General features: G+C 33.0%; 2 protein-coding genes across 2 annotated transcripts; both read right to left on the bottom strand.

Annotated features, from left to right (window-relative positions):
• Positions 1-1,536: 1,536 nt before the first annotated feature.
• Positions 1,537-4,696, bottom strand: cebp1 (CCAAT/enhancer binding protein (C/EBP) 1). Its single transcript, XM_067377596.1, has 3 exons — positions 4,589-4,696; positions 4,228-4,506; positions 1,537-2,596 (listed from the first exon to the last, which is right to left on the bottom strand). Exons 2-3 carry the CDS (start codon positions 4,504-4,506, stop codon positions 2,279-2,281), a joined length of 597 nt encoding a protein of 198 aa, XP_067233697.1. The 5' UTR covers positions 4,589-4,696; the 3' UTR covers positions 1,537-2,278.
• On the bottom strand, positions 4,601-23,302 carry ttc21a (tetratricopeptide repeat domain 21A). The gene is made up of 27 exons (XM_067377595.1): positions 23,276-23,302; positions 23,064-23,193; positions 21,000-21,110; positions 20,733-20,899; positions 20,258-20,380; positions 19,471-19,628; positions 19,311-19,395; positions 18,220-18,318; positions 15,033-15,242; positions 14,669-14,907; positions 14,088-14,160; positions 13,885-13,992; positions 13,665-13,806; positions 13,477-13,577; positions 11,305-11,493; positions 11,114-11,224; positions 10,949-11,030; positions 10,714-10,864; positions 9,645-9,806; positions 9,384-9,567; positions 8,977-9,201; positions 7,663-7,783; positions 7,511-7,578; positions 7,342-7,425; positions 6,848-6,879; positions 6,679-6,747; positions 4,601-4,644 (listed from the first exon to the last, which is right to left on the bottom strand). The coding sequence occupies exons 1-24, from the start codon at positions 23,300-23,302 to the stop codon at positions 7,348-7,350; spliced, it is 3,144 nt and encodes a 1,047-aa protein (XP_067233696.1). The 3' UTR covers positions 4,601-4,644; positions 6,679-6,747; positions 6,848-6,879; positions 7,342-7,347.
• Positions 23,303-23,344: the final 42 nt, after the last annotated feature.

Here is a 23,344-nt window from a genome sequence, read left to right as displayed (position 1 = left end):
AATAAAGTTTACTGTTAAATAAAGGTTTTTAGATAATTATTACAGAGATTCAGAGAATAAAATAAAGCTTACTGTTAAATATTAAAGTTAATATTTAAAAGTAATATATAACTTATTAAGTTTTATATTAATTTAAAATAAAATTAAATATTATTATATTTTATTTTAAATCAAATATTATACTATATTAATATATTATATTATTTTATTTTTATACAATATAATAAGTTATATATTAATTTAAAATAAAGCTTACTGTTAAAAATTAAAGTTTTTTTCAGATAATAACATGATAGTTGCATGCTATTCTGTATAATATGATTTAATAAAATATAAGTTATATATTAATTTAAATAAAATTAAATATTATTATATTTTATTTAAAATAAAATATTATACGAATATATTATATTATTATATTTTATTTTCATATAATGATAGTTATATATTAATTTAAAATAAAGCTTATAGTTAAATGCTATTCTGTATAATATAATAATTGAATATAATATAATAAAAGTTATATATTAATGTAAAATAAAATTTAATATTATTACATTTTATTTAAATAAAATATTATATTAATACATTATATTCATATTAAAATATTTCATTTTTTATATAATAATAAAATGTATATATTAATTTAAAATAAAAGTATATTATATTGCATATTAAATGTTATTATATTTTAATTTAAAATAAATCTATGAATGGTGAGTGACTGTGAGCGTTCAGGTGATGTGTGTTTGGATCTCTGCTTGTCCTCTTGCACTGTGTTGAGTAACAGAGCCTCGGTTGAAACACACTCTTTCCTAACACTGTGGCCAGATTTCAGGTCTGGGACCGCAGATTGCTCCACAGCCATACGGAATGAAGTTACAACACACAAACATCAACAGTTGTGTGAATTAATAAATGTCAGAGTTTTCTCTAGTGGACGTTACTATAGCAATCTGTCCCTGGCGTAACGCAGTCAGGCCTGTGTTATCAGCCGCAGTCATCTGCTGTGACGGGTAGCCATAACTAGATAACTGAGTGCCAAGCCGTCGAGTTCCTCCACTTCCCACTCGCTATCAGTGAGTCCTCTGCCTGCAGTGGAAGCCACAGGAAGACCCGAACACCCCTGCGCAGTGATGCTATCACCAGCTCGCTGTCCCACATGGTGTTGAAATCTCCTCCGTCCCGCTGAAGCTGGCCTGAGCTCTTCCCGCTCAAACAACCGTGTCATCGTGTCCGTTTGAAGGGAGGAAAGACGACATTCTGCTGTTGTGCAATTTACAATCAATGCAGGAACAAATAAACTCATTTCACTGGAGGCAAATCATCAAAGTTAGAGTTAGTATGTGGATAACACCTAAAAGGTCAAAGGTTCGGCTGATATTAATGAATTTTGTATAAATATTGCAAATACATACAAAACATTTAAAATGCATTTTTGTTTCTTTAGATATTCACTTGTTTTACTTTACAATACGATCTTGTTAATTAAGTAACAAAAAATGAAGTAATTTTCATCATTAGTTATTTATTATAATTATTTCAGTGCCTCAAATTTCATGCACACATAAAGTAAAAAAAATACAAATTATTCATGATTTAAAAAAAAATAAAATATATTAAAATAATTATTATCATCATCATTAATAATTCAATGTTATTATTTAGACATCAAATACATAATTACTAATATCTATTTTACTTTTATTCTCAGACATAATCAATAAAACTTTTTTTTTATTAAAATGTTGAATTTGTTTTTATTTGCATATTTTCCATTCCGGTTTTTGTCATTTGTATAAGTATATAAGTTAGAAAGTATTATACGTATAATATATAATTAAAAACTAGTTCATGTTAACTAATGTAAACAAATGTAACCTTTTTAAATTTCAGCCATACAGTACGATACATTTGAGACATTTTTCTTTATTTGTATTTAATATTTTAGTTAAAACTTTAAAGATTATGTCTATATACAAAATGACTTTCAAAAAATAAACCGACTGTGAGAAATATTCCCTGCAGAAAGCCCAGATCTCTCCGGGAAGGATAAAAAATTAACGAGTTACAAGATTGAAATATTTATTTCAAATGAAACTGAGTTTGTTGTGCTTTTTCCGCACGACTTCCTGATTTGCTGTAATGTTCAATACATCCGGCATCGGGTTATCCCTTCAAATAGATTATTTCCCATGTTCACTTTGGGAAATGACATTCAACTGAAACGATATGAAAGTCACCAATCTAATCTACGATCAACAAAACCTTCAGTCGCTCAACAGTTGTCCTGTCCCCCGCCGTCCTGCTCTTTGGCCTGTAGGTGGCGCTGTGACAGGTAGTGTCTGAGCGCATCCACCTCGTGCGACAGACGCTGTATGTGCAGCTGCAGTCTGTGATTCTCGTCCTGTAGCTGCAGCGCCCTCTGCTGGGTCAGCTGGATCCGGCGGCGCGCTTTATCGCGGCTCTTCCTCACGGCGATGTTGTTCCGCTCTCTGCGCAGGCGATATTCAACGCTGTCTTTGCTCAGGCCTCTCTTCTGTCCGGCCTGGCGGAGGGTGGACACTGGGGCTGGCAGAAGAAACTGCGAAAAATCCTTCCCATAGATTGACAGAGAACGGAAAAGAAAATAAGTTCAGTGAAAGCTGTTCATACAGAGATGACAAACCAAATTTCAATGTTAGCTTGATGCTGATCTAACAATGCGAGTTAATTCTGGCTAAATTTCACAGGCTATTGTCAACAGTGCAGCGAAGTCACTTTCAAACCAAACAGCTTTCTGTTGGTCAAATCAACTTGACGCAGTTGTGAAATGTGTGTGGGGAAATCTTTCATTTCCCAGATACTTATTTCTCTCACTTCATCCATCAGAAATGGACTATTTATTTATAGCAGATGCAGTTTTAGAAACTCTTAATGAATCCTTGTTGTTCAAACCATAAAATAATATTAAATAAAATTTAAAATTAATATTCTCCTATGATAAATCTTGGAGGGCTTTATTATAATTATTTCAGTGCCTCAAATAATTTCATGTACACATAAAAAAAAAAATGAAAAAAAAAATGGAAGTATTTGTCATCATTAGTTATTTATTATAATTCACTGCCTCAAATTTCATGAACACAGAAAATAAAAAAAATACAAATTCATATTTTTAAAAAAATTAAATATATTAAAATTATTTTAAAAAATCTAATATTTATAATTATTATCATTATAATTAATAACTCAATGTTATTATATAAACATCAAATATATAATTACTAATATAAAGTATTTACTAATTCATTTTACTTTTATTCTCAGACGTGATAAATAAAACATATTATCGATATTATAATAAAAAATATTTTTTATTAAGTTTTTATTTGCATATTTTAAGTATTTTTAAAAATAGAATATATACACACACACACAAAATAAAAATTATATATATATATATATATATATATATATATATATATATATATATATATATATATATATATATATATATATATATACACAATTCTGAAAATGTTTAAAATAAAATATTAAACTGATTTTGAAAAAATATTTTACTATTTAATATTTATTTCTATATTTATAACTACTATTATCATCATTAATAACAATTTTATTATATAAACATCAAATATATAATTAACTATTAACTATTTCCTCAATTAATTATTATTTACTCATTCATTTTGCATTCTCAGGCATAATCAAACCAGTGATATTATTTCTATATTATTTTAATATAATTGAGATAATGTTATAGTTTTATTATGTTGAATTAGTTGTTATTTTCCATTTTAACTTTAGTTTTAGTAATTTTGTTGTTTTTGTCATTTTTAAAAGTATATAAGTTAGAATTTATTATAAGTATAATATATAATTATAATTTTGAAAAAAAATGTTTACATATGTTTTATTAATTTTATTTCAGTTTCAGCTAAACTAAATGAAAAGGAAAAAAGCTGTAATGGCAACTAGCTGGAATAAAACAATTTTTTTTTAATATTTTATTTTATTTGCAATTTTTTATTTTTATGGTTTTAGTTTCAGTTAACTATGATAACCCAGCAATACAAACAAATTATTTTAGAAATTATACAGCTAAAATATTCAACAAAAAAGGTATATTGATTATTCCTGAATTTCATTTTACGTTTAAATGTATTCATAGGTTTGTCATAAGACGTTAGAAACACGCATAAGAGCGTGTCAGATGTTTGTCACCTGTGGAGTGCCGTGACTCTGCTGCGCTCCTCGTTCGGTGTTCGTGCCGTTCAGACAGGAGGGATACGGCAGGTAACCCAATCCCATCATCTGCTCCATGCTCCGGTTGTCCGGCATCTTTGGAAAGCCCATCTGCTGGCCGTACAGACCCCCGTCCATCTGAGGCATCTGCGCGGTGGAGTCGGAGTCCAGAGGCAGAGTCCCGTCCGGAGAGGTGGAGGACGGATGATGGAGTGTAAACATACAGATGGAGGAAGGAGAGCTGTCGGAGACGGACATCTGCGGATGAAGAAGATTTGAGACTGTACAAACATGAAGACATGAAGCTACAGTGTATCACATGAGAAGTGTGTGTTCTTACGGCTTGTAAACGCTGCTGAACGCTCTCTTCTCTTCTCAGGCACAAAACTTTGTGTCCTTCAACAAAATCCGTTATGATACAGGTACTTCAGCACTCATGACAACATCATTTCCTCTGTCACAACCATCTCTCTCTCCCTCCTTCCCCCTCCAATTATTTTATCTTGCATCATAGATTGACTTCTTTTTTCCCTCTTCATTTTCCTTTTATTAACACTTTCTACAATCTTAATGTGTCTTTCTTGTCCAAACTACTCATATTCAAGAGAATCAAACAATAACATTCGCCTATGATTATGACTATAATTTGTTATAATTATTTTAAATACAAAAATTATTTCTGAAAAATACTGAAATAAAATATATAGTGATTTAATATTAAAACGGTTTATTTCATTTAATTTCAAATTATCAACTTTATTTCTTATTTAATATTATTTCTAATCATTATTATATAACTTAAAAAATTGAACTTTTAAAAGATAGAATATTCTAGTTGCAAATGGTTTTTATATGTATATATATATATATATATATATATATATATATATATATATATATATATATATATATATATATATTAAATCAATTAATCGTGATTAATTGTATATATATATATATATATATATATATATATATATATATATATATATATATATATATATATATATATATATACACACTACCATTAAAAACTTTGGAAACATTACTATTTTTAATGTTTTCGAAAAAAGTCTTCTCTACTCATCAAGCCTGCATTTATTTGATCAAAAATACAGGAAAAAAAATAAAAACAGTAATATTGTAAAACATTATTACAATTTAAAATTATGGTTTTCTATTATAATATACTTTAAAATGTAATTTATTCCTGTGATCAAAGCTGAATTTTCAGCATCATTACTCCAGTCTTCAGTGTCACATGATCCTTCAGAAATCATTCTAATATGATGATTTATTACAAATGTTGTGCTGCTTAATATTTTTTTATAATGTGATACTTTTTTAAGGACTATTTGATGATTAAAAAGTTTAAAAAAGAGCAGCATTTATTTAAATTAAATCTTTTGTAACAATATACACTACTGTTCAAAAGTTTGGGGTCAGTATTTGTTTCTTTCTTTTTTTTTTAAAGAAATTAATACTTTTTTTCAGCAAAGATGTGTTAAATTGATAAAAAGTGATTTATATTGTTAGAAAATATTTCTATTTTGAACAAATTATTCTTTTTGACTATTTATTCATCAATGAATCCTGAAAAAAGTATCACGGTTTAAAAAAATATTAAGCAACACAACTGTTTCCAACTTTGATAATAACTGAGCAGCAAATTATCATATTAGAATGATTTCTGAAGGATCATGTGACACTGAAGACTGGAGTAGTGATGCTGAAAATTCAGCTTTGCAATACAGAAAAAAAAATATGTTTTAAAGTATATTATAATAGAAAACCATTATTTTTAAATTGTAATAATATGTCACAATTTGACTGTTTTTTCTGTATTTTTGATCAAATAAATGCAGCCTTAAATGAGCATAAAAGACTTCTTTCAAAAACATTAAAAATAGTAATGTTTCCAAACTTTTAAATGGTAATGTGTATATATATATATATATATATATATATATATATATATATATATATATATATATATATATATAAAAAATTACTAATGTTTCATATATTTTTATTATTTTATATAAAGTACTTTATATACATTTTAAATATGTAATATCAAAAATTTACAATTTACAACTACTATTTTTATTTACTAATTAAATATAACTAATAAATAAATATAAGTATTATTAGGAACAACAAATAAACACAAAGATGTTTTTTTGCAATTGCACAACTTATTAGGCAAAAATTCTACACACATTCACTTTTTTTGTGCATTTTTACCAGCAGACATTTAAAACATGTCAGCATATCTGGAACTAGACTTTTAAAAAAGCAAGACTTGTAAATATTCAGTCATGGCCTAAAAAAGCCTAAAAAATGTGGAACAGTCGTAATTTACTTCATATTATTCCTTAATTCTATGTCTATATTGTTACAGAAGTACCTGTCAAATGTTATAAATACCTCATGGTTGATTGGCCAATCAGCTTCATCGTTCAGCTCACTGGCGCCTCCTGCAGCAGGACTGAGGAACTGTCAGCAGTGAAGGTCAGATTGAGACACAAAAATAAGTATACAGGGATAAAAAAGGGTGAATTATAGAATGCATTTAATGGGGAGTGTGATTTCCTACCTTCTTTCCAAATTGGTTGATGCCAAGTGGAGCTGTAGTAAAATGAAAATTCACCTTTAAATATTAACACAACAATGATCAACATAGTGTACTATCAAGACCAAACAGACACTCACCTGCAGCTCCGTGTCCATATTAAAATATAAGTGAGGTCATATGAGAAAAGCTGATATGCTGTTTCAGATCTTCACATTTTATTTTGTCACTGCTATAAATATCAGAGAACAGCTTTCCAGTACAGTTTAAAGTTTATAAAAGTTTTGTGCTTTATTATTCTGTGCTTCAGGAATTTTGGAGTGAAATTAAATCAGTGCACTGGATATTACAAATTTCTTGCTGTTCTAATCTCAAGCATTTCCTATGGTACATAAACATAAAACCTTATAAACAACTAACTAATAAACACTAGTATTTTAATTTGTATATTAGCTTTATAACTCAATATTTCTCAATGAAAGTCTTTAAGTCTTGATCCCACTGGAAACGACACGCACACAGCATCACGGACGGAGAGAGAGCTGAGCTCGGGTCAGAACCTCGCTGTGGATCTGTGGGTAATCTGGATGCTGCTGCAGAACCTGCACACAACCAATGTGACCAATCAGATGTCCAGATGACATCATCCAACACCTTAAAAATGGAGAAAATCAAGTTTTTGCAAACCTGACGACACACGTCAACAGCCTGAGTGTAGTTCTTGCACTTCAGACAGTTAAAGGCCAGACGGAATCCTGCAAATGAGATTGAAAAGCAACAGATGAAAAGGCAGAATTGAACATCTCCAGTATGTGAACGGTTTTATTTTCAAGTCGCACCGATCGCAGGATCGACTCTGTTGCTGTACTTCCAGGCCAGTTCATACTGCAGCGCTGCATCTATGTATCTCTGCTCGTTCTCCATCATGAAACCGTGATACTCGTACGCTTTACTACATGACTGAAAGATCACAACGACAGGGAAATAAAGATAAAAATGTGTTATTTCATTGTTTCAGTTTTATAAGCACTTTCTACATTATTTACATCTTAATGTATATTTGTTGTCCAAACACTAACATTTCTCTATGATCATTCTCGGAGGGTTATATTTATTTCAAAATCTCAAATATTTTCCTGCACACATAAAATAAAGACCTTTTTTTTCTGAAAAATATTGAAATGAAATAATTAAAAATTATTTAATATTTAAATATGTTATAATGTTATATATTATTTTATTTTATTTTGTAATATAGCTAAAAATATAACAAAATAAAAATATAACTAACTTAAATTATCTATATGCAAAATTACCATCTTATTATTATATAATAAATTAAAATATAAACTTTAAATATATATTTACTAATATAATTATTATTATTACAATTAATTATTTAATATTAATAATATCTATTTATTTCATATTAATTAAATTATTTTTACATATTGTATTACATTTACATATATATATTTACATATTATAATATATTATTATATTATGTTTACATATTGTATTATATTTACATATATAGATATATTTACATTTTATATTATAAAATATTATTATATTATATTTATTTACTATAATACTATTCATTATTTACTATTAATGATATCTATTTACTTCATATTATATTATTTGTACATATTGTATATTTTATATTTACATAAACAGATATATTACATTATTATATATTATTATATTATATTTACTGTATATTTATTTACAATAATACTATTTATTATTTACTATTAATTATATCCATTTACTTCATATTATATTATTTGTACATATTGTATTATATTTACATATATAGATATATTTACATATTATATTTACTTTATATTTATTTACTATAATACTATTCAATATTTACTATTAATTATATCAACTCTCTATTTTTCTTCTGCAAACACTGATTTTGAAAGGTGCTATATAAATTAAACTTACATATTTACTTGTATTCTCAGGCATAATCAATAAGCAATGTTTTTAGAAATTGCACATCTAAAATATTAGTAGGCACAAATAAACTTATCTAAATCTAAACTTCTAAACTAAGATTCACATTCACATTTTTTGTGCATTTTCAAGATTTGAACAAAGAAGGTATATTGTTTATTGCTGATTTCAGCCAGTGTAAAAACCTCATTGTGTCGTATGCAGCTGTCGAGCAGTTTGTCCACTTGTGCGTATTTTCCCATGTTTATGTACATGTCAGCCAAGAGCAGGCAGGCGTTCTCCAGGTAATCAGCATTTGCGTCGTTCCACTCCATCCTGGTGAGGCGTTTGAGGAAGTTTCTGGCTCTGGGAATCTGCTTAAGCTGAAGGAAACCTTGAGCCATCGCGAGCAAAGACGCCTCCAGCATCACCTACAGATCAGCAAGAACATTTCATTCAGAAAAAGTCTGACGTTGTTGTTGAGTTATAGTTCTGTTGTCCTTAATAAAGAAGTACTGGAAGTGCAACAAGCAGTAAATTAATAATATTTCAGGATCATGAAAATAAGAGAACTAAAGTTGGCAATGACTCTGCTGATCAAATCTAGCCTTACATTCTCCGACATCATGTCTGTGAGCTCCAGCACGGCTCTCTCCACCTGTTTGGCCTCTTTGCTGTAGATCCGACAGAGGTTGGAGAGCAGCCTGGCTTTGTCCTGCTCAGATTTCGAGCGCGGGCGAAACATCGTCAGTAGATTCTGAGCTGTGCTCAGTCTCATCTCAGTCTCTGACTCGCTGCTGGAGAAACCATCACAGACAAACTGCATGAAATCATCTGAATATTTGAAAACACAGACTTCATCAGTTCTTCTCACCTCATGTCCTTTTGTCCTTTATCTAAAACCTCTCCTCCAAAAACATCCTTGTCAGGGTTCAGGCAGATCTGGACCATCAGCTCCACCGCTGGTTCTCCCCAGTCCGTGTCTCCTCTGGCCTTGTTCAGGTGTGTCAGGGCCTCCTTCACCTGGTAGGTGTGCCTGAGGTCAACCATCCCACAAAAAGCCTCTCACTCTCTTATAAACGACACATTTAGAAATAATAATAAACTGCCTTTTATTAGTAAGTCTAGACTGGCACTGGAAGCACAGGCAATGAACATCAACTTTACAAAATTATTAAAACAAATCAGAGAATGTTAGGGTGAATCTCACAAAATCAGTGAAATGTATAAGTCATATTTGACTTATAAATCAAATGGAAAAAATTGTATTATTATTAAAGTATATAGGAAAAAAATGTCTAGGACAATTAGGATATTTGGTATTATTTTCATGAATTTGACACAAACAAATTACATTCTTTCTAAAAATTCTCAAAATGTAAAAGTCATATTTTACCTATAAATAAAAAAAAATAAAAAGTATATATATATATATATATATATATATATATATATATATATATATATATATATATATATATATATAATTTAAAAAAAAAATGTAGGACAATTTATAGGACCATTAAGATATTTTATATTGTTTTCATGAACTTTACCAAATTACATTTTTTAAAAATGGATTTACTGTGATAAAAACAAAGATATAAATCAAATGGGGGGAAATAAATAAATAAACAAATAAAGGAAACAGCACAAAAAAAAATTATAACCATTTTTAGGACGATTAATATATTTTTAATTACATACTTGACAAACAAAAAACACAAAAATTGTTAATGATCCTAAAAAAATCATTTCGGCTTGATTTTCATTTTAAATTTTTGAAAAAATAAAATAAATAAAAAAATAAAAAGGTGAAAACCTGTACGTTTCTTTGTGAGATTCACCTAATATTTATTAACAGTTAAAGTTCAAACTTCTCTAACATCCTGATTCTTTTCAAAAGACTTAAAATGATCCCAGTTATGATGTTGTTCACTGACCAGAAGTAAAAACCCTTGCAGTAATTAAACCCCGGTTCTCTGACCGACAGCGGACAGAACTTTTCACAAGCCTTAAACACAGACTGGATCTCGTCTAGATTCCCCATCCTGCGCAGAATGTGTAGAAACTTGGCCATGGCATGAAAGTTGTCTACCGTAAATGGAAACAGACATTACATATTTAAAAATAATAAAGTGTGTTTGCGTTATATCAGAAACTGTCATTCCATCACACCTGGGTTTCGCTCCATTATACGAGCATAAATCTCGACCGCTTCCCCTTTTTGGTTCTTCCAAAATAATGCATCAGCCATCAGCTGAAGATAAAACCAAACACACAGACAGATGTGGTCAAATCTCTTGCAATTAATTTTGTTTGGAAAATGATAAGAGTTCATACCATTGAGGCAGCGGTGTGGTTCTGGTGGAGCTGCAGTATCTTCACACACAGTTCCTCGCTATAGTCCAGCTTCTGATGCTCATAGTGTAACTGAGCCAGATGAAAAGTGATCTGTATGTGGACAAAATTGACAGATGTGACATAAAACATTCCCTCCAAATCCCTCCTCTACATTCACTGAGCTGACTGACCTCTTCATTGTCTGGGCTGTGATTTAATGCGTCTGTATAGTGTTGTTTGGCCATTTCCAGGTCGTGGTTGAGGTGAAACTCTTGAGCCCAGTCACAACAGATGGACGCTAACAACTTCCTCTGTTCCTCTAATTCTGCTGAATGCTCATTTGTAACACGGCAAACAACTTTTTGCTGGAGATCGTGCGCCTGACAATAGAGCAAAAAGAGACCATTGAAATGCATTTGTTCTTCATGTCAGAAGTAGAGTAAGCGCTTGAAGTATGTCACAGTTAGAAAGGGGATTTTGTCATGGCGCGGCAGTGCAGACAGCATCACTGATTATAATGGGTTCTGCTTTTGTCACTTACCCAACACACACACTAACCCAAAGTACCTTTATTCATTTATTTATTTTACATTTCATTTAGTGTGTAATAGCTGTTTGTTATGGAAGCTTGTTTCCGCCACTGAATAAAAAATAAGAGATAATTGTGACATATTATCTCACAATTCGAGATATAAACTCGCAATTGTGTAATGTAAGAATGTAATGTATAATGTAAGAACTGCAAGATAAACTCAAAATTCTGATTAGTTTTCTTTATATTACTCAATTCTGACTTTACATCTCGCAATTCTGACTTTATATCTCGCAATTCTGACTTTATATCTCGCAATTCTGACTTTATATCTCGCAATTCTGACTTTACATCTCGCAATTCTGACTTTATAACACGCAATTCTGACTTTAAATCTCGCAATTCTGACTTTAAATCTCGCAATTCTGACTTTATATCTCGCAATTCTGACTTTATATCTCACAATTCTGACTTCACATCTCGCAATTCTGACTTTATAACTCGCAATTCTGACTTTAAATCTCGCAATTCTGACTTTAAATCTCGCAATTCTGACTTTAAATCTCGCAATTCTGACTTTAAATCTCGCAATTCTGACTTTATATCTCGCAATTCTGACTTTACATCTCGCAATTCTGACTTTATATCTCACAATTCTGACTTTATAACTCACAATTCTGACTTTATATCTCGCAATTCTGACTTTATATCTCGCAATTCTGACTTTATATCTCGCAATTCTGACTTTATATCTCGCAATTCTGACTTTATATCTCGCAATTCTGACTTTATATCTCGCAATTCTGACTTTATATCTCGCAATTCTGCCTTTATAACTTCTGATTCTGACTTTATATGACACAATTCTGACTTTAAATCTCGCAATTCTGACTTTATATCTCACAATTCTGACTTTAAATCTCGCAATTCTGACTTTACAACTCGCAATTCTGACTTTAAATCTCGCAATTCTGACTTTATATCTCGCAATTCTGACTTTATATGACACAATTCTGACTGTATATCTCGCAATTCTGACTTTATAACTCACAATTCTGACTTTATATCTCACAATTCTGACTTTATATGACGCAATTCTGACTGTATATCTCACAATTTTGACTTTGTAACTCACAATTCTGACTTTATATCTCACAATTCTGACTTTATATCTCACAATTCTGACTTTATATGACGCAATTCTGACTGTATATCTCGCAATTCTGACTTTATAACTCACAATTCTGACTTTATAACTCACAATTCTGACTTTATATCTCGCAATTCTGACTTTATATGACGCAATTCTGACTGTATATCTCACAATTTTGACTTTGTAACTCACAATTCTGACTTTATAACTCGCAATTACACGATACATATTTTCTTCTTACTACTGGAGCTGCCAGTTTACAAAGTTAATTAATAATTATTAAACAGCAAGCACAAACAAACTATGCAAAAGCAGCAGCCCTTCCGGCGAACTCAAATTCACTCACACGCTTTCAATCAATCCCTCAAGTTAAGTACATTAGTGGACTAATGTAGGGAATAGTGAATGAGGGGTCGATTTCAGACACAAAATGCCCACCTACTGGAAGCTGGCATGTTTTTTCCTGACACACACTCAAAGCCACTGACCAGTCAAAAACAGACTGCCAAAGCTGACCAATCAGAACAGACTGGGCAGGATTTAAAGAGACAGGAACTTAAACAGAGCTTAACTGTAAATAATGCATTCCAGCAGGCCCCAAAAATAAAATTTCGATCTTTTAAATAAACATGTTATGGGCACTTATTGCTGTATATAACTTTGAAAATGCTCACAAACCTTTTGCAGGACCTCCAGAGCAGACTCGTTCCGGGCACGTAGCACTTTCACTAACACTCGTAAAACTTTTACATCATTCATCATTGTAGTCAATGCAGTAGCTGCAAAAGCAGAAAAATTACATACTGAGAACAATATTTCCTGTTTCCCGTGGCATTCAATCATGTTTATTTGAGTAATTTCTATACTAGGTTCATGTTCCAAGGCCTTCTCCAGAACCTGCTGAGCTTCCTCCAATCGTTTCAGTTTCAGAAGCAGTTCGGACAGCTCAACACTCAAAACACAGTCCAGCGCATCGGTCTTCAGCGCCGTCTCATAGTAGCTCACCGCCTGAAACATGAGAAACAAACACTTCCTTTAACTTTTTTCCAATTAAATATCCTCTGGAAACCTGTAGAAGCCACTAACCTTGTCATATTCATGAGCCTTCACTAAAGCGTGGCCTATTTTCTTGGCTAATGTGACTTTAGGAGCCATCTTCTCTACTTCTTGGTAGATCTTGACTGCTTCCTCTGGCTTTAAGAACAAGATTTTTTTATGGTTTATAAAGATTTGGTGAGAGATTTGGTACTGAGAAGCCAAAGGAAAATCTCAAAACATGAAATATTTACCTGGTGTATCTTCATGAAGGCATCAGCCAGCAAGATGCTAGTATGAGGTCCTGGAAGCTGCTCACTTATTTCTCTGAAACATTTTATCTTAAGATGGCAAGTACACTTCCACATGCTGTAGCAAAACATACTTTTTAAAGATGCTAAAGATGTTTTCTTAAAGTTTCAGTGTAAAATACAAAGAGTGAATCTCATATATCAAAAGAAATAATAAAAATAAAATGTCATGAATTTTTAACATTGTGACATTATTTTCATGATAATTATGTGTATTTTACCTCAAATTCTTATTTCTGATTTTTTTTCTTAAATTATCCCCAATAGTGATTCTCATTAGATTTTAATAAATATTGTTTCCTCTACATACACATTTGTGAAAAAAAATATTTTTGTTAAGAAATTTTAAATTAAATAGTAAAAATAACTAATCAGCAGCATAAAGCATTAAACAACAGTAATATATATATATATATATATATATATATATATATATATATATATATATATATATATATATATATATATATATCATGACCTAGACATGATTTGTCACTCATAAATGGTGCAAGTAGAGTTCTCACCTGTAACATGCAATGTAAAGCTTCTTGTTTCTTCTCCTCTCCAGGTAAATGTGAGCCATCTTCTCTCGGGCTTGGATGTAGGTTGATCCAGCCGGCAGAATGTTATGCAGGATGGACACAGCGGCGTCCACATCATCTCTGCCCAAAGCCAGATCCACATTAGCAAGCATGACACGCGTCTCCTCTGGTGTCCCTTTGAAGAGCAGAATGGCGTCTTGCAGAACTTTAGTGGCCTCATGCTGATGAAAGAGTAAATTTTAAGACATGGTAGATTATGAAAGCTCAGACTGGTTGTTTCAAGTGTTTGTTTAATCATTTTTGTGTATTCCTTTAAAATTCTATATATAAAAAGTGCAGCCTGGACCTGCTGTCCGTCGAGTCTCAGGGCCTCTGTGAGCTCCAGGAACACGGACACTCGCTCACTGCTGGAGACGGAAGACTGCGGCCCCTCTGACGGTCTGCGGACCCCTGGCATGTTCATGGTGATGTTCAGGCACTGGATGGCGTTCTTCAAGTCTCCAGACCTCAGCAGAGCACGAGCTTTGAGCAGATTGAATTGGAATCGATCTCGAACCTGTCACAGATAAATCACAGATGAGCTCAAGATATAAACACACAGATAATGGAGGTCACTCCAGTTACAAGTTACAAGTTTCAGTAAAAAATTTGATATATTATTACTATTTAAAACAGCTGTTTTCTATGTGAATATATAGTCAAATGTAATTTATTTTTGTGATCAAAGCTGAATTTTCAGCATCATTACTCCAGTCTTCAGATTTTATTCTAATTATACTGATTTGTCGCTCAAGAAACATTTCTGATTATTATCAATGTTAAAAAACAGTTCATATATTTGTAGAAATGGTGACACATTTTATTTTTCAGAATTATTTGATTAGAAAGTTCAAAAGAACAGCATTTACTTATTTTGTAACATTATAAATGTCTTTACTGTAACTTTTAATCAATTTAATGTATCCTTACTGAATAAAAGTATGAATTTCTGGTCACAATTTAGTTTAGGGTCCAATTCTAAATATTAACTAGTTAGCACGCATATTAGCTGTTTATTAGTACTTATAAAGCAGATATTAATGCCTTATTTTGTAGACCATATTCTACATCCCTTAATTCAACCCAACCCCTAAACTTTACTATTAATAAGCAATAATTAGGAGTTTATTGAGGCAAAAGTCTTAGTTAATGGTGAGAATTGGACCCTAATCTAAAGTGTGGCCAGATATTCATACTTTTATTCATTAAATTGACAGTAAAGACATTTATAATGCTACAAAAGATTTTCTAATTCAAGTAAATTAACTTTCTAATCAAATAATCTTGAAAAATAATATGAGCCGTTTTCAACACTGATAATAATCAGAAATGTTTCTTGAGCAGCAAATCAGCATATTAATATGATTTCTGAAGTATCATGTGACACTGAAGACTGAAGTAATGATGCTGAAAATTTGATCACAGAAATAAATAACATTTTACTATATATTCACATAGAAAACTGTTTAAATTGTAATAATATATACACATTACTGTATTTTTGATCAAATAAATGCAGCCTTAGTGAGCAGAGGAGACTTCTTTCAGAAATATTTAAACAATCTTACTGAACTCATTCTGTTTTCATTGTATTCTGTAACTCAAAACTTCCTTCCTGGTGAAAAAATCAGTTATTAAAACGGCTTGTTCTAAGCTTCTGCAATTTTCTGACATCTGACAGACTGTCTATATTTCCCCATCAATGTCTATTGGATGTTTGGAAACATCTTTTAGAAGGAAGTCTTAAAGTCACAGCAGATAAAAACGCTCCTTCTCTTTCACCGCTCAGACTTCACCTCAAAGTTGATGCTGACTCCAGATTCCAGGCAGCTCAGACACTTGCTGTTTTCTCCAGCGTGGAGGTGCAGTCGGGCCTGCAGAAGGTGGATCTCTGGCATGGTCGGCTCTTTCTCCATGCACAGGTTCAGAAGGTGCTGGGCTGTTCTGTGGTCGCCTGCAGAGGCATTCTGGGATTGTTATCACAGCTCAGGTGACTCTAATGTTTCTGTATCTCAACACACTTGCCTAGAAGGAACTTGACGTAGGCAATATAATAACAGCTCGCTGACATGCCAGGAATGACTTTGACGATCGTTTCTAAGATCATATTCGCGTGTTTGAGCCAAAATGGTGGAGTTTGTCCAGGAATGAGGGGAAAATCCTGTGAAATTGTAATAAAATATATAAAAAATACACATCAAATGTGTTCTTCCATTACATTTTCCAGAAGTAAAGTTCCAGTTTTATCATGTCTTGTATTCCCTGCTAATCAAACACAAGAATTGATATATTCTGAAGTATAAAATACCTGCTTGGACTCCAGGTGCATGCGCACTATTCGCAGGAGGAAACTGAGATCCAGCATCTGCAGATAGTCTACACCATAATTTAAGCCACGGAGAGCAGAGAAATGGAGCTCTGTGGCATCTTTCAGCAGCTGTATCACTGTCTCCTCGTCTGCTTTCTGCTTCCTGGCCAAAATGGCCTTCAGCAGAGCAACTTCCTGTTTAATCAAACATATTTAGGTCACAGTTACAGCACACTACTGAAGGCTTAATCAGAGCTATTAATTAATTACTACCAATCTAAATATGTCCTGAAGACAGTCTAAAGCCTCTACTGAACACTGGGCAATAGGAAGAGTGAGTCTTGGTTGTAAAAATAGTAATTTTACCGCTATGTTTCCAAGAGACTTTTGCGCTTCGCAGAAGAATGCGAGCTGTTGGGCGGCTTCCTCAAGCTGATCACACATCACCTGACATCTGATCGTGCCTATAAATATTACATCCATGGTATATGAATACTTTACAATTAAAATAATGCAAAAAAGAAAAATGCTTTTATACAAATTGAATTTCTTTTCCCCCTTGTTATTAAGATATAGATTTTGTTCTGTTGGTTTTGGGTGAAATATGACCTGGGCATTGCATTACACTGAAGATAATGTTGCTGCCTGGTTGTGATGATACTGTACCTACTAATGCTGATGTGCATTTTGGGTCTGTTTTCAGTACTGTAGAGTAGCATTTTTGGGCGTCTTTATACTTGTCTTGGAGACTTAGAAGATAGCCGAGCTCACAGAGGACATCAGATGCCGCTGATGCACGTGAGGACACCCGATGCACAAACACCGTCAACATCTGCAGGATCTCGGTGTTGTGTCCACACTGCAGTTGGGGAGAAATATTTTAGAGCTTTTCTGCTGTAGACAGAGACTATACTGTAATAATCAGGATGGATAAATTAGTCTCAAGCCAGTCAAACAAGCTCCAAAACAAAAAAGAATAGCTCTGAAACCACCCAAGGGCAAGCAGTATCATGGAAACAGACACTTAGGGAAGCAAAAACCCCCCAGTGAGGACAGTGTGTGTGTTCAGTGCTACAGTGGAAATAAACAAGCCTGGCCTATTAGCATATTAATGACTAAGAAAGAGCGCTAACAGTGTATAAGTGGACACATGATGTTTAGTTATTGTATTGACAGTGATTCGCACCAGTCGGCTGATGGGTGCTGTGATCTCCAGATGCAGGCTGGGATTTCTGGGCTCAGACATCTCAACTGCACTCATTAAAGCTTGAAGACGCTCTTTAACCTGAAATACAGCATTTATACAGGAACAACATTTGTGGGTCATAGACGAATAAGAAAGTCTGAGATGAAAGGAAAAGGAATTAAAATGCATGTCACATTCTTAGGGTAGGTTTACATTACAAAAATGTAAAAAAAATGTTTTTCCTTTGATAACGAAATTGTTTTCAAAATTTTGCGTTTTCAGGCCCTTAAAATGCCGTTGTCGTGTAAATGGCCAAAACGCATAAAAAAGTTTTCCAGTTTTAGTTGAAAACTAATATTTGTATTCATGTTGATTTCAATTTTTGAAAAAAAAAAAAAAAACCGTTAATGCCATTTTTAATGAATTGTCATAGTTGGTTGCAGCAAGCAAGAGTAGTTGAGGCAGGATCTATATACAACAATCCCTTTATTAAACAATTAAGCAAAACAAAAAACACACAGGAATGCAGGAGAATAACAAAAATCTAAACAAGAAGCAGGTGGAACAAATCAATCAAACAATGCGTTGCCATGACAACAAATGAGAACATTCTAGAAATCATGGAAACAAAAAGGAAACACGGAAAAAAGATAACACTGTGTCCAAAATTGAAAACTTCCCTAATATATAGTATGCGAAAAACAGACCGCCAAAAGAGTAGTATGTCCGAATACATAGTATTTGAAAAACAGTAGGTGAAAAGTAGGTACTTATTTTGAGTAATTATTTCATGAGCGCTAAAAAAGTATGCACTATGAATGTGTGTAGTATGAACGTAATCCGGATGTTCATCCAGGTACTTTTTTCCTACTCTTTTTACAAGTACTGTGAATTCAGACATACTTTTTTGTCACATACTGTTTTTTGCCTACTATATAGTAGACAAGTATGTGATTTTTGGATGCACTGAAGTCATCCTCTAGAGAAGATAACACTTAAAATCAGCTTTCATAAATATATAGTGGTATAAATGATTTAATTCTGTTTTGAAAATAGTCAACATACGTTTGAAATAAATGAAACAGAATTACCATCTCCATATTTCCATCCTTAGCCGCAGCAATGACAGTCATCATTTGAAGAGCTTTCAGATCACGTCCGTCTCTCTCCAGAACTCTGCACATTTCAAGCCAAGTCACCGAATAATGTCTGAAACTATGTATTCAGATAAAAGCTCAGAAGAACACACACCTCTGGGCGACCTCCTCCGTTTGATCCCAGTCACGCATTGACATGAACACCTTCATCTTCATGACGAGCGCCGGGCTGAAATCCGGATGAGAGACTATGATCTGATTGGCGATGTCAAGAGCGCACTTCTCGTTCTGCTTCGCCATGAAGAACTCAATCTGCACGTCAAAGAAGATTCAAAATAGATCATCAGTTTGCAGTGTTGGGGAAAGTAACTTTTAAAAGTAATACATTACAATATTGCGTTACTTCCTAAAAAAAGTAACTAATTGCGTTACTTAGTTACTTTTTATGGAAAATAATGCGTTATGTTACTTTCACTGTGCTCTTTTTTCATCTGGGATGGGCTTGCTTGTTTGTTTTTAAACCAAAAAGTTATTCTATTTTTAGCAAATGTAAAGGCCCTTTCACACCAAAAGTTAAATGAATAAACCTCAAGCTGAAGGTAATGCAAATTCACACCTGTACAGTAGAGGGCGCAACTCAGACAAGAAACTTCAGCACTCTTCAACAATAAAAACAAATGTAAAGTTTAAAGTGATTTTTTCTTAGTATGGTTGAATTGGATCATCGAAGGTCAGCAGCAAAGACATCGGTTAATAAAGTGGAAAATCAAAGTAACTTGCGTTACTAATTTGAAAAAGTAACTCAGATATTTTGTTGTAAATTTAAAAGTAATCTGTTACTTTACTAGTTACTTTGAAAAAGTAATCTGATTACATAACTTGCATTACTTGTAATGCGTTACCCCCAACACAGTCAGTTTGTTTCTAAAGACACGTTTTACCTTTCCCATGAGTCCAAATAAATTTCCTGTGTCCTGAACGCCGCTGTCAAAGTAACGTATCGCCTGTCGTCTGTTCTCTTCCGTGTCCGAGGTCAACTCAATCCAGCCCTTGAGAATAAGCCCCTGTTAATAAAGAAAAAACAATTAATTGCATGACAAGTTGCAATATTTCCAATTACACTCTCATAATCACCAATATAATAATAATAATAATCTAGAGTTTTAACTTCATCAATAAAGATTTCACAGCAAAAAGACAATTTACAATTATACTAAAAGGCCTTTTACTCGCTAAAAAGTCTAAACTATCAATCAGACAACAGTAGATTGTGTGTAACAGCAACGTTTTGATCATTTAGAGGCCTTTGCATATCAAATATGATACTGTAGACTGTTTTAAGGTCGTTAACATGCCATCTTCCATTTCAGTGTCAAGCGTCCAAACATTCACGATCGTTCAGAAAGCCGTACAAACCTCTGGTGACGTATCAGAGAGTTTCAGCATCCTCTTGATGCATGTTCTGGCTTTGTGGTTCAGCTCCAGCATCCAGTAAAGCAGCGCTGCGTAATACAATGCTCTATCACCGGCTGTGGATGCAGACAGCTTCAGGTCGGAGTTCAGCTCATTCACAGCCTCTTGATCTCATGTGGATACAGAATGACACATATTATCTCCGAATCAATGCTTCATTCATCAGTCATCCAGTTCGGTGTGTGTACAGAGCAGCCGGGTCAGAGTTACCAATAGTTTCACAACGTTTGTGTGCGCAAACGAGAGCCACTGTTGAGCACAGAGACAGGTGTGGATGATCTTTCAGCTGGACGAGCTCTCGCAAAGCCTCTTGAATGTGACCTGAAATGTATGCGCATGAGCCTTCATCATCATCATCATCACTATCATCAGATGCCACATAGTATTTCACCTTCATAATCATCAACAACTATCATAAGTGGATCAAACCGAGCACCAAACATCAGCAGTAAGGGGGCGTATCCACTCATGAGGGGGGAGGAGCCTATGTTGCATAGCTATTCGTGAATTTGTTTGAATTTGGATTTATTATCAAATAGAGGGTGTGCACGTGACGTCACCTTCAGCCGGAAAAGAGTGAGAAAAACACACAAAACGCATCTAAAATGGGAAAGAGATTTGCGACAAATAGATTTGATAAAAAACTGAAGTATATTTTTTACAGGCTGCCGAAAGCTACAGAAAAGAGAAGCAAATGGCAATTCACAGAAACAACTGGACTTCAGGCAGCAAAACGTGGATTTGCAGTTATCATTTTGAGTCAATGTGTTGAATTTAGGGGTAAAATCATACCCTATATATCCTATTGTATTGTTATATATTGTATTGACAACTCATCAAGTAAATATTTACCATCTTATATTCTTCATAATTGGATGTTTACTGACAAAAACTATACACGTTTTACGGCTGGACGATATGACGCAGAGGTCGCATTAACCGAAAATTTTCCGTCATTGACGGAATTTTTTTAGCAGTGACGGAAAAATCTGAAGGCCGTCCATCATTTTGACAGATAACACTGAGGCTGATGTAACTTGTAACTGTAATTCCCACCCCTGTCCAGTAGGAGGTGAGTGCGCTCCAGTGTGGCAGCAGAGCACGAGTTCAGTCTCCAGAATAAAATGAAAATGATACGCACAGACGAGCATCCAATTTAAGTCCATTTCATAATAAAAAAGTTATAATACTTATACTGACATAATTACATTTCTAATCCAGTTGCTTTTGTTTTAAATGGCTTGTTTTGTTATCTTTATTTTTATTTACTATCAAGTTTATGGTCAACGAATGGCTTTTCTATGTTACGTGACACTGTTTCCAACACTGATTGAACTGATTAGGACGTGATACGGATTTCGGTAAGCTACTGTATCGTGCAACATATTTTCTGATGTTCATTTATGTTTATTTCGTTCTGTAAAGTAGTAAAGAGGAAGAGATGATCGCGTTCACTCGTGATCCGCGACAACTGTTCAAGATGAAAACTGAAAGGTGACGCACATTCTTTGTTCAACCTTCTTTTCATAATATAAATAAATGCATAGCTTAGGCCCATTTGCGTATTCTGTAAGCTTGTGTATAAAAATTTGCATGAAAAAAGAAACTATTAAACGTCTTATAATTAAAATCTAAAAATTAAACGACTGGTAATAATTTGTTGTGACAAAATTTTTACTAGTGTGAAAGTCTAACGCGACCTCTGATATGATGATATATATAACATTGATATAAGTGATTTTGACCTACCTATATTGTATTTGTAAGCGTTCACAGGCAAATTTGCTTTATGTTTTTCCCCGGCGTCAAAATCAGCACATATAAATGTCAGGAAACACGGATCACTGGATCTTTGCTAAGTTGTAAGGAACACTATCGAGTCCAACCTTTAGATTAAACTGATAATTGTTCGCTTTATTCACGTTTTCGCAGTTTTCCCTATTAAATCCAGTCATGCAGCAGACTCTTTTGCCACTCAGTCCGCCTGAGGGGGCGTGTTCCGGCGGGAAAGTGACGTCAACGCATAGGGGTGTGTTTGTTTTGGCGATTTCAAATATCAGCGTTTCTCAGAAATTGCTTACTGCACCTTTAACACCCATAAAACCTTTCAATACCACAAAATGTTCCTCATACTAAGAAAAAGGGTTATTTTAACATCTGTTTACTGAAAGATTTTTTTGGCGAACCAAAAACGGTTCTTCTATTGTATCCCTCCCTTTTTGGAACCTTTATTTTTTTTTAATAATATGTAAATAAAGTCACACTTTAGCCTACCTTCCATCAGAGTTGCGAAAGCTTTGAAGAACCGGAGCACTGGGTCATTATTATACAACATTAAATTCCTCACAGCTGTGTTTATGGCGTGTCTGAAGCATTTCTCCCTCATATAATATATAATTAACGGCTGTTAAAGCAAACATCAGTCATTATAACATCTAAATGTAAAACATGATAAACATGATCGAACATACGAAATAAAAACTTACCAAACACGTTTGATCGTTTTCTGACATATTTAATCCGGATAATTAAACTAATTAATGTTATAATAACGT

The sequence above is a fragment of the Chanodichthys erythropterus genome, chromosome 23 (assembly GCF_024489055.1).
Source record: "Chanodichthys erythropterus isolate Z2021 chromosome 23, ASM2448905v1, whole genome shotgun sequence".
Classification (NCBI taxonomy): domain Eukaryota; kingdom Metazoa; phylum Chordata; class Actinopteri; order Cypriniformes; family Xenocyprididae; genus Chanodichthys; species Chanodichthys erythropterus.
The sequence above is the reverse complement of the archived record's forward strand: the minus strand, read 5'-3'. Positions and strand labels throughout refer to the sequence as shown.